General features: G+C 44.4%; 1 protein-coding gene across 2 annotated transcripts in view; it reads right to left on the bottom strand.

Moving 5' to 3' along the window:
• TPM4 (tropomyosin 4) overlaps nt 1–19,616 on the bottom strand; it is a 122,167-nt gene that overhangs the window by 90,123 nt on the left and 12,428 nt on the right. For both annotated transcript variants that reach the window (XM_040323047.1, XM_040323037.1), the window contains exon 2: nt 18,534–18,659. In XM_040323047.1, coding sequence (XP_040178981.1) covers nt 18,534–18,659 — 126 coding nt within the window. The remainder of the gene's footprint in view (nt 1–18,533; nt 18,660–19,616) is intronic.

Genomic DNA, 19,616 nt, shown 5'->3' with positions numbered 1-19,616 from the left:
TGTTCTGGAGCCCACACACGATCGTTTTTAATGACATAAAAAAAAACGTCATTTTTTTAGAACCCGAAAAACGGTCGTGTGTACGCGGCATAAGAAGTTTACATTGACCCAGAAAACTTTGTAATTGCAGAAACTGCTTTAGGTAAGTACTGAATTTAGAATGTGCCTGTTGAATTCTTTAATTTGTGGTCAAGTAAAGAAAGAAAACAAAAACATACAATCAGTTTCTGCCCTTCAAGTAACTCATGTGTAAATCAAGAAAGTAACATTTAACACCCAAATTACAAAAATTAAGATTTTTCTTCCTAGAACTGCATGTCATTCTCATGATAGATTTTCCAAGATACTTCTGTTTGTTACAGGCAGGAAACCACCACATCTTTGGCCAAAGGAAATCAATATATTACTATCAACATCAAAGAAGGTTCCATGATAAATCTGGCTGCCTGCCAAAATGTTTTTACATTCTTGTCAGTTTTTTTCAGCTAAGGAGGAAAAATGTCCATTTTGACAGGCTAAAGTTTTTCCAAGATCGCCATAAATTGTTGGCGATGTCTGTACTTCACTGCATTTCAAAAAGTGTGTATTACAAATAAGCATCAGCAAAGAACATATTCATTTAAAAAAAGTGTGAATTACATTAATTACCGGTACATCTTGAAATAAACAGTAATGAGTTTAATGGACAAGCGCTGGCTGTCAGAATACCCAAACAGTGCCTGCAGTTGATGAGCTACAGGCGCTCTTTGGCCAACAATTTTTCCTCCGGCTCCTTCAACAAAGGTCAATTGAGCATTCGACTTTTGTGCAGCCAGTAGGGCCACACACTATTAGAATTGTGCCTAAATCCTCTGAATTGGCAGACATTTTAATTGTGTATGGCCAGCTTTAGTCTATCATTAAAGCAGCTGTCAGACTCCTCCACCTTACCGACTGCTCATTGTCTATTACAGTGGAACCTTGGATTACGAGCATAATCCGTTCCAGGAGAATGCTTGTAATCCAAAGCACTTGCATATCAAAGCGAGTTTCCCCATAGAAGTCAATGGAAACGATAATAATTTGTTCCGCATTGACTTCTATCGCATGCAATACCGCATGTGGCCAGAGGTGGGGGGCGCCGGAGAGACTCGGAAATACTCAGATACAGCTCAGCTGAACTCCGAAACCCTTGAAAAGGCTTGAAAAAACTCAGGAACTGAGTATTTCTGGAGTATTTCCAAGTGTGTCTGAACGGATCTAAACCGCCGCCCCCGCACCTCTGTCCAAATGCGGTACTGCACACCGCAGAGGCTTGAATTTTGCTCGTTTTGCGAGACAACACTCACAAACCGAGTCAGGATTTAAAAAAAAAAGTTGCTCGTCTTTCAAAACGCCTGTTAACTGCATTACTCGTAAACCAAGGTTCCACTGTACTCCCCTCTGCCATTCCCTCTGCTCTCCTCCACTGACTTCCATTCACTAATGCAATTCAAAATGCTAACAACAACATAAAAAGCCACGCACATCTCTGCCCCGAACTATATAACCAACCTCATCTTGAAAAAAAAATCTTAAGACCCCCTCTTCTTTAACTCCCTTGTCACCTCCTCCTATGCTCAACTCTGGGACTTCTCCAGAGCCTCTCCCATCTTGTAAAACTCCGTACCCCAATCTGTCTGGCTACCTCCTTCCCTGTCCTCCTTTAGGTGATCCCTAAAAACTCAACTCTTCAGGGAATCCTATCCCACTTATACCTAATAAACAATTTAACTTTCTCCATCAGCTCATGCTTTGCAGTTATCACCTTTTTAATATTTGCCCCTCACTTTTTAGATCGTAAACTCACACAAGTAGGATCCTCTGAACCCTTTTTTATTGAATTGTAATGTATCTTCCAGATTGTAAACTCTAACGAGCAGGGCCCTCTGATCCCTCCTGTATTGAATTGTATTGTAACTGTGCTGTCTGCCCCCATGTTGTAAAGCGCTGCCCAAACTGTTGGAGCTATATAAATCCTGAATAATAATAATAATAACTTTACTGACTGCCTTTATTTTTTAATAATTCCTGAGCAAAGTGTGGTAACCTATATAAATTCTGTATATCAACTGTAGATTTTTTTAGCAAACGTTGTCCAGCGGTGAACATCAAATATATAAACTGTCCTAAATATTTTCTGTTATGGGTTCTTCTGGTTTCTTGCGTGGCTAAGGTGCCTTTTCATATTACCCAAATAATAAAAGCAATTATTTCTGTTGTGAAAACTTAGCTTGGCAGGCAGTGTATGTTAAAGTTAACTTTTTTGTCTATCTCACTATTGTCATATGATTTTCGTTTAAAGAGATATTGTTACCTGCCCATTATGCACAAGATGACTGTATCTGCTGGTAGCTTACCCTCTAAGCAAGGCGTATACTCATCCATCCATGCTCCTTTGCCTCCTTCCATTTTGTTGGAGCCCTTGCACAATTGCTGTAACAGACGAAACTCTGGGTGACCTCCTCCATGTGACAGTCCCCATGCCATAGGCCCCGTACACACGAGGAGACAAGTCCGATGAAATCTGTCCGCGGACCGTTTTCATCGGACATGTCCCCTGGGATATTTTGGTCTGATGTGTGTACACACCATCAGACCAAAATCCCCGCGGACAGAGAACGCGGTGATGTGGCAGTGACGGTGACGCAGCGACGTGCGCAAACCAGGAAGTTCAATGCTTCCACGCATGCGTCAAATCAATTCGACGTATGCGCGGGATTTCGGTCCGCTGGTTAGACGTAATAACCAGCGGACATGTCCGATTAGACGTACTAATAACCGACGGACATGCTTAGAAACTTTTGTCCGCTGGAAACCTGTCCACTAGGCCGTACACACGGTCGGACATGTCCGCGGAAACTGGTCTGCGGACCAGTTTCAGCGGACATGTCTCCTCGTGTGTACGGGGCCTTAATGGCCCATTTCCAGGCCTTAACACTGTAATGTGTGTTTGTGGGGGGGGGGGGGGGGGCAAGGACAAGGCACAGGCATCGCATCTGGGGAATGAGCCCGCATTAGTGCACCCATAGGAAGTGGCTTCCCATGGGGGCACTTGCCAGAGAGGAGGAGCCAGAAGTGCTGGTGATGGACCTGAAAATTCCATTGCACAGAGCAGGTAAGTATAAACCTGTTTATTTTTATTTTTTTAATCCTTTACTATCTCTATAAACTTCTTCCTAAACCAGAGCTTACTCAGCCTGGATAGGTGAGTATCCCTTGCTCAGCTTTCATCAGATATGCTCACTCTGCCCTAGTAGTACACAGGCGCTAGCCTTGGCATTGACAAATACTGTCAGGTTCTGGTTATTTTAAGCCCTTTCCATGTGTTTTTACTGTTTGTAAAGGACAGGATTTCCTGAAGATGCTCAAAGACTAATGCATTGGTGGAGTAGGCCTAGTGTAACTGGATAAAAAAGTTACAGTGCTCTTGCTGTATATACATAAATAACATGACGTCATCCCCAAGCTTTGCTTAGACTTAAAAAGTACCTTCCATTGCTCTCATCCTCATCAAAACCTCCAAAAAATGTTTTTATACTGCTGTGATCTGCCCTGTTAGAAAGGTGGCCATGCCCTTTCTCTATGGTCCCGCTATATGTAGGAATGTAGCCACTGTCTCTTGCTTATTCTAGGGACTATAGACTATGGGGTAGATCCACATACAAATACATCGGCGCAGCGTATGTGAGATACGCTACGCCGCTGTAACTTACTTTTTGCTGGTTCGAATCCCCAAAGAATTTACGCGGTAAGTTACGGCGGCGTAGTGTATCTCAAGCGGCGTAATGGCGCGGAATTCAAATCGGCGATTAGGGGGCATGTTTCATTTAAATGAAGCGCGTCCCCGCGCCGAATGAACTGCGCATGCTCCATTTCTAAATTTCCCGCCGTGCATTGCGCGAAATGGCGTCGCAAGGACGTCATTTTTTAAACTTAGACGTGACTTACGTCCATCCCGATTCACGGACGACTTACGCAAAAAAAAAAGAAAAAATTCAAATTTCGGCACGGGAACGACTGCCATACTTAACATGGCAAATCTAACTATACGCCGCAAAAAAGCAGCTTTAACTATACGCTGGAAAAAGCCGACTAGAGACGACGTAAGAGAATGCGACGGCCGCGCGTATGTTCGTGGATCGTCGGAAATAGCTCATTTGCATACCCGACGCGGAAAACTACGTGAACGCCACCCAGCGGACGCCGAAGTATTGCATCTTAGATCCGAAGGCGTACGAAGATGTACACCTGTCGGATCTAACCCAGAAGCCGTCGTATCTTGTTTTGAGGATTCAAAACAACGATACGACGCGGGAAATTTGAAAGTACGCCGGCGTATCAGTAGATACACCGGCGTACTCGCTCTGTGGATCTACCCCTATGGGATTTGTAGAGTACATAGAGCAGTGTATATGACAATTAACACGTACCGCTGGTTCCAACCAAATTAGGGTTTTAGGAGCTCATAGAGGAAAAAACTCCTGCCCTGCAGTCTCAGTGTGAATGCCCGAGTGCTTTCATACTGAGGCAATGCGCTGGCGGGACCGCTCCAAAAGTCCTGCTAGCAGCATCTTTGGAGCGGAGAGAGGAGCAGTGTTTTTACCGTTCCTCCACCATTCCTTCCCATTGAAAACAATAGGACACCGCGGCTATACCGCCAGCAATGCGCCTCTGCAGAGGCGCATTGCGGGGGTATTAACCCTTTTTTTCGGCCGCTATCAGGGGTTAAAAGCGCACAGCTAGCGGCCAAATACCACAGCAATTCCACGGCAATTACGACGGTCTAGCGCCGCTAGACTGCCACCGCACCTCCCACCCCAGTGGGAAAGGGCTAGGCTAAGTTCACACTGGCATTAAAAGCACATGTTTGAGAGAAGTTAAAAATGCCCCTCAAACACCTATGATCCAATGGACAGCACATAGTGCTATCCACATTATCAAAACATGAAGCGTTAGCGTCGCTTCAAAATTGAAGCCTCATGCAGCGTCAGCCAGCGTTTGAAGCCTTTCAACGCCTCCCATTCAAGTATATGGTAATGCTCCACAAATGCTCTGGCAGGCAGTTGCTGTGTGGTTGCGGGGCGTTAAGATTTTTTTTATTTCCTGTAATGGAATAGGCATTTGTGGAGCGGTTTTAACACGCCTTAACGCTCATCAAACGCTTCAAAACTGCCAATGGGGTGTTTAAGGAGCATTTTTAACTCGCTGTTATTGCTTATAAAACACCAGTCTAACACTACCTTAACGGGAGCGTCTAACGCCCATACTAACGCTATAAGAGCGTTTGTTAAGCGTTAGAAATTTAGTCAAGTGCGAACACGCCCTAATGTCACTTTGAGGCGATGAAGCGCATGCAATCTGTGTTAGGCCTTTTTTTAGATCAGGCTAGGTTCACTTTGTTGACTTTTATATTAGCATATCAACAAACTATTTGCGAAAGTGATGTATCCAGCTTCCAGAAGATTTACGGCTAGACTAATAATGATTCATATGCAAAGCTGTGTTAGTAGACTGAGATGACATGATAAGTAGTTGGCAAAGAGATTGCTGTGAAGTTATGATTTTACCTGGTGTGAGCACACTGCTGCCCCCTCCCCCCCTCCTCCTGAACATTCCATTCCTCTGACATGAGCCAGTACATACATCATGTCTGCCTGTGCTATTGTTCCCCTAGTCCACATAGAAGAAACTTAAAAGACCATGTACAATCTTCACGATACAGAGATTTTTGTAAAGCATAAGCCATTTTAATACATGACATACCTGACTACTTCATAAAAGCAGCTCAGAAAGGGGGTGAGACAGCAGATTGGCTGATTGTCCAACCCAGTCTGGTCTTTTTTTCTTATCACAAGTACAACTTTGTAAAAAAATAAAAAAATAAGCACACTAATTTTCCAGTTTCTTTTGCATTTGGCTGAAATCATTGAAGAGTTCAAAAAATAATTACATGTAAATTATATATTGACAGGTCAAAAAGAATGCAATAAAGTGCTTTCTCACGAGTCTAGCCCTGTGGAACTATTGGGTACATCTATCTGTACCCAATAGGAAATTCTGACCTATGGACTCTTGCTCGACTTCACATGCTGGTTTCTGTGATATTCCTGTAAGCTCTACTTGTCAGACCTCCTTCCATAATCAAAAGTGGAATTTCTCAAAGTTTATATCGATAGCACCCTTCAACTAGAGAGGGTGATCTTTTGTGCGTGCAAGCTATCTGCAGAACACTCCATAGACAAAACACTCCACTACAGCATACTTCAGCAGGAACTGTCTGGAGTGGCCAGATCTGGTGGCTGTCATCTGATGTCTGTAAATATCTTAAGAACCATGTTTGTGTCTTTGCCCTGACATTCAAACTGAAGTATAAATTTAAAAGTAAACATAACTTAGCTCCTCTTTCTATATTTAATTTGTCAAAAGATAAAAACTGCATACATTAATGTTTCCACCTGAAAACCACCTTACTTGACGTGTTTGTAAGGGAGGTTGACTGATGGTCCATCATGTCCCCCCATATTTCCCTCTCTCGTTGGGCGCCAAGCAAGAGTCACAAGAAAGGTTCCCTCTTGGGGTGCGTTCTTGGACTATGCTAGGTATTGAATGGGGCCACTAACCCTTGCGTAGGGTAATACTGCACCCAAGGGTGTGCTCACCGAAGCCTGGGGAAGTCAAACATGAAGGCGGTCAGATAACTCCATCATGAGCCACATGTGTGCAGTACCCGAGACATTGAGTTCCTCCCTAGCTTCCTCCTTCAATGGCCTACACACTTGCTCTGATGTACTGTATATGTTGCCGCTGTCCACTCCTCCAGTCAGTGTACCTCTGTTACCTCATTCCCAGTAACAGAATGGGATCTTGCGACGCACATAGTGCAGACCTCGTGTTTGCCCTCACTTAACTCTTATCCTTCCATACCAAGTGACCAGGCATAGATCTCCAGAACACTAGTCCACCAATGGAGAGGGATAGCTATGGATGGAGCCCAAGTACCAGCACCCTTTGCTACCAGAGAACCTGTCACCTATCATGTACCACGCCAATGACTGTTTGCTGTTTCTCCTCGTAGTTACTCATGAACCTTTTAAGGGGTGTTGTTGCATACATCCCAAATTATGGCCAAAGGCCCAAGTTCCTTAGTAGTATGCATAGATCTCACATGCACCCCTTTGGAATAATTTCAGACCAGGCTCAGAGCAAATTAATTAATGTTTACTGTAAATTTGGCGACATGTATAGCATGTAACAACATTCTGTTCCTAAATAAACCTAACTGTGGCTGCCCCAGGTCACCTGCACAGGTAAAGTCTCTTAGAGGAAAGTTCAGTCTTGACGGTGCTCTAACAGAAGTCAGTTTTACAAGGTTCTCCTGGCAGTTTGGCCTTCCAGGCAAACCATTGGTCCCAGAAAGTTTTTAGTGTGGATTCCCCATGTGCTTCCCCAGTGTTTACAAAGCTCCTAAGAAACCCCCGGGAATCTCTGGGATCTGGACCCGTTCCTTTTTATAGAACATGTGAGGGAGGCTCGACCCCAGCGAAAAAGCCTGCAAATGTACTGGGGAAAGCGGCAAAAACATTAACCTCTTCCTCCTGACCTGGGCAGCCAGGTACTAACTAGTACTAACCTATGAGCCAGCCAGCAACAGTGAAACGCATCAAGAAGACATTAATGTATGCAGTATGCAGAGTGCGGCTTATATTTACTTTTGACTGAGAATAGAGATGGGCTGTGATAGCCAGCACCTAGGTTGTCCGTGTGAATTGAAAGGAGCAAGTCTGGAGCGAGTAAGTTCCTGTAGTATAAATTTGTTAGATTGTTTGGTAGAAAGTGTGGGTAATGCCTTGTACACACAGTCGGACTTTTGACCTTGTGGAAATAAAAATGTGCGCTGGTCTGAAAAATATGAAACAAAAAGCCGCTGCATAAAATGTGGCTAAAATTCTAAGGTGTACGTTTAATAAACCGTGATAAGCGGAGATCATGATGATCACGGCTGATCACTGCTTATCACAGAGCATTGCCGGTTTAATAAACTGTGATAAGGAGCAGAGAACACATTCTCCACTTCACATCACATCACATGGATGTTTTGTCACAAACGGCCAGTTTAATAAACCGTGATATGAAGATTTCACAGCTCTTCACCTGAAATATCTCCCTTCCAGTTTCACCAGCTCAGAGGTGGAGAATCTGGGAGAGAAGCTGGTGTGATAAGAGGAAGAAGGCTTATTTCTTCCTAATTTCAACACCAGTGGGTTAAAAATGAATATTAACAACAATATACACGTGTGTGTGTGTGTGTGTGTGTATATATATATATATATATATATATATATATATATATACACATACAGTATCTATATAACACGTGTGTGTGTATATGTATATATATATATATATATACACACACACATATATATACCGTATTTATCGGCGTATACCGCACACTTTTTTGCCCTTAAAATCAGGGCAAAATCGTGGGTGCGCGATATACGCCGATACTTGCTTCCCGCACTGTGTTTGAACTTTGCCGCCGATCCCTGCTTCCCGCGCTGTGTTTGAACGCCACCGTGGACATATACCGAGCGCAGTACACTCAGGTACAGTCGGCCAGGCTCGGCTCCCTTCTAGGTTATGCAAGAGGAGCCGAGCGTGCTCGAGTGTACTGCGCTCGGTATATGTCGGTGGCGGCGGCGTTCAAACACAGCGCGGGAAGCAGGGATCGGCTCAGAGACAGCGCAGGAGCAGCGGGGAGGACACCACGAAGGCCGCAGACGGACGCCGGACCGGACAAGGCCGCCGATGGATGCCAGGCAAGACACCAAAACTGTAAGTAATAAAAAATAAATAAAATTCAGGAATTTCACGTCCAGAGTAGGGGTGCGCGCTATACGCGGGTGCGCACAATAGGCTGATAAATACGGTATATATGTATGTATATATGTGTATATGTATGTATGTATACAGGTATATATATATATATATATATATATATATATATATATATATATATATATATATATATATATATATATACACACATACATACAGTATTTATATATATATATATATATATATATATATTATATATATATATATATATATATATATATATATATATATTTATATATATTATATATATATATATGTTATCACATGTCTGAAAACATTAATTACATGTTCTTTTAAACTTTAGTTTCACTTTTTGAATTCGGCTGCACCATAATCTCACAATATCTCACGAGATTACAGGCAGTCCACCCACTTTTACACAGATCTCGGGTGTTTTCAGAGAAAAAAAGGCACCTCTGTTCACCATCTGAGAACTGAAGAGGAGATAATTCTCCTCATGAGAACTGCCGTGAACTGCTGTGAACTGAACGGAGAAAAAACTTCACAGTTTATTAAACGGACACCTAAATGTGACTGTGATAAAGATGTAGAGCTACGTGTTCTAATGAATGGTGAAGCTTCCAAAGTAATCAATCCACCAGGACCCTATGGGGCTCGGTACACCACTCCACTTATTGCCCTCTCATTTTATTTGTTCATATTGTGATCACTTTTATGCCCAGTTATTCAAATAAAACCTGCAACTGATCTGCACTATCGGAGCCCCCTCTTTTGCTTTCTTCCTTTTCTCCATGTCCTGGTGGATCGATTACTTTGGAAGCTTCGCCTCACTGTGCTATCTACAGTCCTGAAGGGGACTGATAGATTGGAAGTCTCTCTTTAGTTGTTGAGGATTGCATCGACATCCAGCATATCCCAAGTTCTTCTCCAGTTTGGGATATCTCCTACACGGGTCGTCTACGGCTACACCTTGGGTCCATGGTCTTCATCCATGGTTTCCAGCAGTGAGAGTCTTCAGACAAGATGTTGAGATTTGCCATTTGGATTTCCAACGCTCTAATGATCTGCTGTCGCTGACAGGTAGATCCATCAGCTCTGGTAAGAGTATTCCACCTCTCTGTATTTCTTTGCAAGAAGGGTTATGTGATGGTCTACTTGGTTCCACGTCCAGCTTCACCATTTATTTTTAGTGCTTTCTGAATGGACATTCACTAGCCTATATCACTTTTTTATGAACTTTAATTTTATTATCATTGTTTGTTCATTTGTTTGGGACTCATTTCATTTTTGTAGGGTTCCTCTGAACACTTATGCCTCGTACACACGGGCAAACATGTACGATGAAAACGGTCCGCCGGACCATTTTCAGCGGACATGCCCGCCCGGAGATTTCTGTATGATGGCTGTACACACCATCATACAGAAATCCGCGCGTACACGATACGCGGTGACGAGGCTGCGCCCATTCGACGCATGCGAGGGATGGCGGCCGCTCGGACATGTACGGTAAGTCTGTACAGACGACCGAACATGTCCGACGGACAGGATTCCAGCGAGCTGTTTCTAAGCAAGTTTAGAAACATTTGCCCGCTCGAAAACGGTCTGGCGGGCAAATGTACGCTGGAATCCTGTCCGATCGGCCGTACACACGACCGAACATGTCTGCTGAAACTGGTCCGCGGACCAGTTTCAGCAGACATGTTCGGTCGTGTGTACGGGGCCTTAGCGCTACATCTTTATCAGAAGACTTTTGACCTTGCAAAAGTCCGCCTTGAGTCCGTCGGAAAGAAAGAGAACAGGTTCTCTATCTTAGGTCCGTTGAACATCCAACAAAAAAAGTGCAATGGAGGCTACACACGGCCGGACTTTCCGAGAAAAAAAAGCCCGTCTGACTTTTTTTCTCGGAAACTAGTATACTTCTGCTATTGTGCTGTCAAGTGAGGGTCTGCTCAATTTAAAGTGACCCTGTTACTAAAATAAAAAGATAAAAAAAAAAAAAAAAAACTGTAGCTCAATATTTACCTCTCCTGCTGCGTGTGCTACCAATTGCCCCTGTATTATAGAGAAAATGTCCCTTAAAGAACATTTTGAATCTGAGGCCTCGTACACACGGCCGAGGAACTCGACGTGCCAAACACATCGAGTTCCTCTGCGAGTTCAGCCCTGAAGCCGCCGAGGAGCTCGGCGGGCCGAGAGCCCCCATAGAACAACGAGAAAATAGAGAACATGTTCTCTATTTTCTCGACGAGTTCCTCGGCGGCTCCATCGGGCCGAAAGTGTACACACGACAGAGTTTCTCGGCAGAATCCGGCTCTGACCGAGTTTCTCGCCAAATTCTGCCGAGAAACTCTGTCGTGTGTACGAGGCCTGACACTTCTGGGAGTAGTGGACTCCTGGTTCCTTCTGCCAGCCAGTGGGATCTACCACAGTGCATGGTGGGGAAACAGGAGTGCGGTGCTCCCAAAAGTGTCAGATTCAGAAGATTCTTCCATCAGTGGCTCTTATACAAAATGAGAGTGATTGGCAGTTGTATAACACACCTTCAGATTAATATTAAACATCTGCTTTGCAGAGGCTGCTTTTTTAAACCCTTCACGACCCACCAACATCATCCTTCATGCAGAAGGCCATCAAATTCTGTCAATTTCAGGTACAGCAGGCTTCAGAGATTGCTTTGATCTTTCGCAGACCAATGCATAGTTCAGCTTAAGACGCTGTCTGATTGATCTGTGATCACTCTACATGGTGACAGATCATGTGATCACCATAAATAACGAATTATGGTGATCAAAGGAAAATTTGTACCTGGCAAAAAAACTTTTCAACTGCTACATTTTAGCAGCTTGTCTTTGCTCACAGCAGTTTCAGCTGTGGGGAGAGAGGAAGAGCTCTGTGACAGGTGTAAAAAAAAAGTGTGTAAAGTGTGAAAAAAAGTTTTCATTTTGTATAATAAAGCATCTGTAAATGCAACTCTTGAATTCAGCGCACAGTAATCGAAAATGCCTTAAATCTTGAATAATAAAATACCTTGAACACACTTGCTTGTTAACCATACAATGTTGACCTACACATAATTAGTCACTGTTTTTAATACAAATGTGAGAAAATAATTCAGTGAATACATTTAGAATAATATTACATTTACAAAAAAATGACACATGCATTTTGTCCATTTCTCTGGGTATTTTAAATATATATTATTAGCCGGATTCAGGTAGAGCGGCGTATATTTGAGCGGGCGTAGCGCATCTCATATGCGCTACGCCGACGTAAAATAGAGAGGCAAGAACAGTATTCACAAAGCACTTGCTCCCTAAGTTACGGCGGCGTAGCGTAAATGGGCCGGCGTAAGCCCGCCTAATTCAAAGTAGGCAGGTAGTGGGCGTGATGTATTGAAATGAAGCGTGACCCCATGTAAATGAAGGGCCGAACGAACGGCGCATGTGCGCGCATGCTCAGAATCACGTCGCATATACTCCCTAAGATACGACGGCTCAATGCCTTCGACGTGAACGTAACCTATGCCAAGCCCCATCCATGTACGACTTACGTAAACGACGTAAAATCCGACGGCTGTTCTGACGTCTATACCCTAACATGACCTACACCTGCTTTAGGTGGAATAACTTTACGCCGGACGTACGCCTTACGTAAACGGCGTAGATTACAGCGACGGGCGCAAGTACGTTCGTGAATCGCCGTATCTCGGTCATTTGCATATTCGACGCGTAAATCAATGGAAGCGCCCCTTGCGGCCAGCGTAGATATGCGCCCAAGATACGACGGCGTAGGAGACTTACGTCGGTCGTATGAAGCCCAAATTCAGGCGTATCTGGTTTGCTGAATAAGGCGCATAGATACGACGGCGCATCCGTGGACTTACGCGGCGTATCAGAAGATACGTCGGCATAAGTCCTTTCTGAATCCGGGCCATTGTATTGTTTTGCGGAAGGTTTGGGGGCGCTACCCCATTGATTTCAATGGGCAGGGGTGCTATAAGAGTGGAATTTTTACCACTCCTACTGCGCCTCAAAGAACGCTCCAGTGTGAAAGACCCTTAGGCTTTCACACTGGATAGAAAGGAGTGGCTCTTTTAGGGCGCATTGCAGGCGCTATTTTTAGTGCAATATCGCCTGCAAAGCACCTCAGTGTGAAGCCGCCGAGGATCTCGGCGAGCCAAGTTTCCCCATTGACTAACGAGGAAATAGAGAACATGTTCTCTATTTGGCTCCACGAGTTCCTCGTCGGTTTCCTCGGCCAAAAGTGTACACACGACCGGTTTCCTCGGCAGAATACGGCTCCCATTGAGTTTCTGGCTGAATTCTGCCCAGAAACTCGGTCATGTGTACAGGGCCTTAGTCTAAACGAGCCCTAGGACAGGCATGTGACACTGGTGTTTTTTTGGTCTGCATGCGGCCATCTCACTCCATCTTCGCAGTTCTCAGCCTATTTAATTATTTATACTGAATGAGGTGGCAGCTGTTCTCCAGTTGATAAAGGCTCCACTTCCTTGCATAACTTTGCAGCTTTGTCTTTCAGGCAATGTTTTCTGAGCGGTTTCTCTGACATAAAATGATGTACACTGCAATAGTTACTGTAAAGCCTCATACACACCACTATTTTTTTTTTCGTTCAACCCAGTGTGTTGAACGAAAAAACAAACGAATGGCTTAGGTCGGAGCCGCTGTACTAACAATATGATGTTAGTACAACTATCTCATCTGTTAAGCTATTTTGTTATGAACCCCCCCCCCCCCCTGTCAGAACACTCTGATCAGCAGACCTTTTTCGGTCATAAGCCTTTGACAGAAGCGTGCTGGCTTCTGTCAGACCGGCTGCCATACACAAGGGCCGAATGTCGGACGGTTTCTATTGAACTGCCCGATGCCGGCCGACTATATCCCGTCTGTACTAGGCTTAAGTTTACTTAACAAAGTCCTACAAACAATTTTCTGGAAGTATGTAGGTATAGACCTCAGTAGCCCTCTTGAAGTATTATTCCATACCAGTTAGCCAACTGCATTGTTAGCTTTTGATATACTTTGTCTAAAAAACTGCTAAACCTTCAAACATGCAGCATGCAATGTTTCTCTGCTTGGAGATCAGTTGATCAGTAGCCTCCATAGCGGCCTTTCTCAACTTCTTTTTTAATACAGAGGAATAATTTACATTTCTCAAGGAACCTCTATTAAGAGATTATTACATCTCTAGTTCATTGCAAATTTTCATGGTCAGCAAGTTGTAAATATAATAATACATACAGTAATAAAGAATGTGGTGTATCTAGCATATTTTGACACTGCCCTGCTCTATAAGGAAAAATAGTTTCAGTGACAATTATGAAATGAAATAATTAAAGTGGTTGCAAACCCCTCCTTACAACTTGCACCTACAGGTAAACCTAAATTAAGGCTTACCTGTAGGTGCAAAAAATATCTCCTTAACCTACAAGGAGATATTTGCAGAAAACACTGCATCAATGTCTAGGGCGCATGCGCGTCGTAGACAATGGCACAGGTGCACTGAGCGTGCCGCTTTTCTGAATGGAATAATGCCGGGACCGCGCGCATGCGTGGGGATCTGCCGGTCCTGCGCGTATTGCGTGGGAGTGACGTCATTGCCACTCCGGCCAGTCACAGCGCCGGAGCGGCGATACACGGAAGACGATCGGAGGGGACATGGGGGCGGCGGCGGTGGGGAACGAGGAGCACTTCGATCTCAGGTAAGTGCCACATAATGAGCTAGTATGCTAGTATGCTATGGCCTTTTTATTATTATTATTGGGCCAAATCCTCAAAAGGGATACGCAGGCGGAACTGCTGTTCAGCCTGCGTATCCCTGTGCCTTTCTTTGGAACTGATCCTCAGAAGCAGTTTTCCAAAGATAGGCAGAAGATCCGACATCTGTAAGAGACTTACACTGTCGGATCTTAGGATGCAGTACCGCATCCGCCGCTGGGGGCATTTCGTGTCGAAATGCCGCTTTGCGTATGCAAATGAGGACTTACGGAGATCCACAAAGCTTTTCAGCTTTGTGTTTTCTGCGTAAGTTTACGTTTGCATACGTAAAATTAGTTCTGCTTTTACAAAGTGTAAACTAGTAACACCTTGTAAAAACAGACCTTTTTTTCGATCGCCGCGATTTTTTTTAAATTTTGTTTTTTTTTTTCCGGCGCGTAACTTTTTTTTTACCCGACGCAACTTTATTGTCCCGTCGCAATCCACAAAGCCCGGCGTAACGTAATTTCGCACGCTGCCCGTCGGGAAAATGACGTCACGAGCATGCGCAGTACGGCCGGCGCGGGAGCGCGCCTCATTTAAATTGTCATCGCCCCCTGCAGAAGAGGACTGCCTTGCGCCGGAGACATTTAAGTTACACGGCCTGAAATTTCTAGGTAAGTGCTTTGTGGATCGGGCACTTAGGTAGAAATTTTAAGTCAGTGTAACTTAAATGGGAAAAATTAAGTTAGGCAGGATTTTTGAGGATTTGGCCCATTGTTTTTTACTAGTAATGTCGGTGATCAGGGATTTTTATCGGCACTGCGACATTATGGCAGACATATCGGACACTTTTGACAATTTTTTTCACATTTTTGTGACCATCTGCCTTTATACAGCGATCAGTGCTATAAAAATGCACTGATAACTGTGTAAATGTCACAGTTAACCTAGGGGGCGATCAAGGGATTAACTGTGTTCCGTAATGTGTGTTCTAACTGTATGGGGAGTGGCCTCACTATAGGAGATGGCAGATCGTGGTTCCTAGCTTGTAGGAACTCACGATCTGCATCTCCTCTCATCTCAGAACAGGGATGTGTGTTTACACACACACATCCCTGTTCTGCCTCCCGTGCCCGCAATCGCTCGTGGCTGCCGGTTACGAGCATCGGCACCCCCGCTGTGCAGCAGACGTGTGTGTCTAAAGACAGGTATTTGCACCCACTTCCGGCCCGGCATTCACGGGCAAAAGACGGGCATTCCGTCACATCCCGTCACCCCCCCCCCCCCCGTTGTGTGCTGGGAACACTTGGCTCCCAGCACACAGCGGGAGCCAATCGGCGTGCGCGGGAACCGGGCAGTGAAGCCGCAGTGCTTCACTTCCTGGTTCCCTCAGCGTGGATGGCGGGGGGAGCAGCAGAGAGACGAGCGATCGCTCATCCTCTGCTGCGATCGGCGCTGGACTCCAGGACAGGTAAGTGTCCTAATATTAAAAGTCAGCAGCTGCAGTATTTGTAACTGCTGGCTTTTAATGTTTTTTTCCCAATGCACATCCGCTTTAACATCTATATTATAATATGTTTTTTACAGTAATTATGTGTACTGTGGGCCAGATTCTCGTACATCCGCGTAAAATTGTGCGGGCGTAACGTATCTGATTTACGTTACGCCTCTGCAACTTACACGGGCAAGTGCTGTATTCTCAAAGCACTTGCTCCGTAAGTTGCGGCGGCGTAGCGTAAATCGGCCGGCGTAAGCCCGCCTAATTCAAATTTGGATCAGGGGGGCGTGTTTTATGTAAATTTACTGTGACCCGACGTGATTGACGTTTTTCCCGAACGGCGCATGCGCCGTCCGTGGAATTTTCCAGTGTGCATTGCTCCAAAGTACGCCGCAAGGACGTCATTGGTTTCGACGTGAACGTAAATGATGTCCAGCCCCATTCACGGACGACTTACGCAAACGACGTAACTTTTTCAAATTTTGACGCGGGAACGACGGCCATACTTAACATTGTTACGCCACACTTACGCCACCATATAGCAGGGGCAACTATACGCCGGGAAAAGCCTAACGTAAACGGCGTAACTTTACTGCGTCGGCCGGGCGTACGTTCGGGAATTTGCGTATTTACCTAATTTGCATACTCGACGCGGAATTCGACGGAAGCGCCACCTAGCGGCCAGCGTAAATATGCATTTACGATACGACGGTGTAACACAGTTACGCCTGTCGGATCCAAGCAAAATCTAGGTGTAACTGATTCTAAGAATCAGGCGCAACTTAGAGATACGACGGCGTATCTGGAGATACGCCGTCGTATCTCGTTTAAGAATCTGGCCCTGTGTCTTTCAAACAACTGGGAGATGAAACTCCAATGAAAAAGAGATGAATATAAAAACACAGCAAATGGAAGCCTGGAATGCCGTGAGCTAACTTTTAATACAAGATAAGAATATGTAATATTACATTCGCAAACTCCATATGTCACATTGCCAATATAAATATAAATTTATAGTTGCAAGTATATGCAATTTCTTATATTGTTCTTAAATTGTTCCCATATGTCTGAGGTCACATCACAGAGACGAACAGATGAATGTACACTACTTTATTTCTTGCGTATTAAAATACTTGTACACGGGATAGTAAAACATTTTTGTAAGAAAGAAAACGAAAAAAAGCTTGTATTAGCTGCTTTGAATGTAACAGTTTTAAGGCATTAGGCACACTTTTACTACTTTGTCCTATAACTATGCAGTTCATGCCCTCTAGTGGACATTTGGAGAACTTCAGCTCTGGATGGCAGTATGAATGGGCAGAACAGGAATCGTTTTTCAAGAAACCAGTACAAAATAGCATAATGGCAATCATTTTATCTTTTTTTACTGCATAACAGCTAAGACTTTTTTTGTGTTTGTGCCTTCAGATCATTTTGGATGAAATCTGTATACCAACAATCACATTATCGCACAAACGCTTCAAAAGCGATATTTTTTGTATGATTTTCTGTTTGTGTGTATGGGTCTTAAGCCTGGAAGAGACTACAGTGGAATTTCTGATTGCGAGTAACGCGGTTAACGAGCATTTCACAATTCGAGCAATATTTTTTTTTAAATCCTGACTCGGTATGCGAGTGTTGTCTCACAAAACAAGCAGGATTCAAGCCTCTGCGGTGAGCAGTACCGCATTTGGCCAGAGATGCGGGGGCGCCGGAGCCGAATACTCGGAAATACTCCGCTCCAGAGTGTTTCCGAGGGCAGCCGAACGATCTCTGAGTCTCTCTGGTGCCCGCCCCACCTCTGGCCATATGAGGTATTGCACGCCATAGAAGTCAATGTGGAACGAATTATTTTCGTTTCCATTGACTTCCATGGGGAAACTCGCTTTGATATGCGAGTGCTTTGGATTACAAGCATTCTTCTGGAACGGATTATGCTCGTAATCCAAGGTTCCACTGTACAGAATACTCTGAGTGTGACTGGGAACGTAACAAGTTGGTCTTTTACTATGTATAACAGCCACTTATCAGTTTGCTTGCAATACATTTTTGTACAGAGTAAGTCAATATTTTTCTTTCCATCTCACTTATTGGTTTTCTTTGAGGCTTTAGTCATTTTTATAGTGTTTTTTTTTGTAGATAATATTAAGAGTTCAATTATATATAGAATATTGTGTTTCTTTTTTTTATAGATTTCTTTTTATTAAAAAGCCATACCAAATTTTATGAAAGGGATGTATTTTTTAAAGCAAGATGTCCATGTTTTTGCTCCCTGAAATTGCCCCAAGGACTTGTGGTCTTTACACCTTCCAGCAGGGGGCACTACATGTTCTCTTATGTGTTCTCTATCTATGAGAGTGTATACACACCTAACCTAAGAAGAGGTGACATCTTTCTGGTAACACAAAATTGTTACTATTATGATTTGCACTTACATCAGTGGCCTTTTTCTCGGCTTGTTCCAATTTCTCCTGGGCATCTTTCAGTGCTTCAGAGTATTTATCCAGTTCATCTTCTGTTCCCTTGAGCTTCTTCTGCAGTGCCACCAGCTCATCCTCCACCTGGCATCAATAGCAACAGTTACAGTATTAGAAAGCTTGCCACAAGGTGTTCCCAATATAATTGTACTTTTTATTTAATAATATGAATCCTGTACATCAGTGCTTCTCAACCCTGTCCTCAAATACCCCCAACAGGCCATGTTTTCAGGTTTTCCTTTGTCTTAGACAGGTGCTTTAAATCAGAGTCAATGGTTTGGTATGTTGGACAGCTATTTTATCTAAGGGCTCTTTCACACGGAGCGGACCGTTTCTGGGTCCGCTCCGTGTGTCTCCGTCGGCTCAGCGGGGATCCCCGCTGAGCTGTCGGCGGATAGGGCGGTCCCCACACACAGTGCAGGGACCGCCCTGTCTCAGCTCCGCTCTGCCCTATGGGGAACCGGATGCAGACGGACCGTCTGTCCGTCTGCATCCATTCCGTTCCGCCGGACGGAAGAAAAATAGAATTTTCTTCCGTCCGAAAACCGGATCCCGACGGACGCGTGCGCTAGCGGATGCTCCATCCGCTAACGGACGCGATCCCATAGTGATGTATTACAAGTCCGTTAACGTACTTGTAATAACGGACAGGCGGAGCGGACGTCTGAAAGGGGCCTAAGAGAAATTTCCAAAACATGGCCTGTTGGGGGTTGAGAACCAATGCTGTACATATCCAGTGTATTGTCACTCAACCAACACCGAGGCAATGGTGATGAAGTTTCTACTGGGGGATCCAGGGGTAGTTTCCTGGTGCTGGACCCCCCATGATTATCTGCAAATGTAGAAACCATGGGGCAGATTCACAGAGCAAGTACGCCGGCGTATCTACTGATACGCAGGCGTACTTTCAAATTACCCGCGTTGTATCTTTAGTTTGAATCCTCAAACCAAGATACGACGGCATCTGTGTTCGATCCGACAGGCGTACGGCTTCATACGCCTTCGGATCGCAGATGCAATACTTCGGCGTCCGCTGGGTGG

Source organism: Rana temporaria, chromosome 1 (assembly GCF_905171775.1).
Source record: "Rana temporaria chromosome 1, aRanTem1.1, whole genome shotgun sequence".
Taxonomy (NCBI): Eukaryota; Metazoa; Chordata; class Amphibia; order Anura; family Ranidae; genus Rana; species Rana temporaria.
The sequence above is the reverse complement of the archived record's forward strand: the minus strand, read 5'-3'. Positions and strand labels throughout refer to the sequence as shown.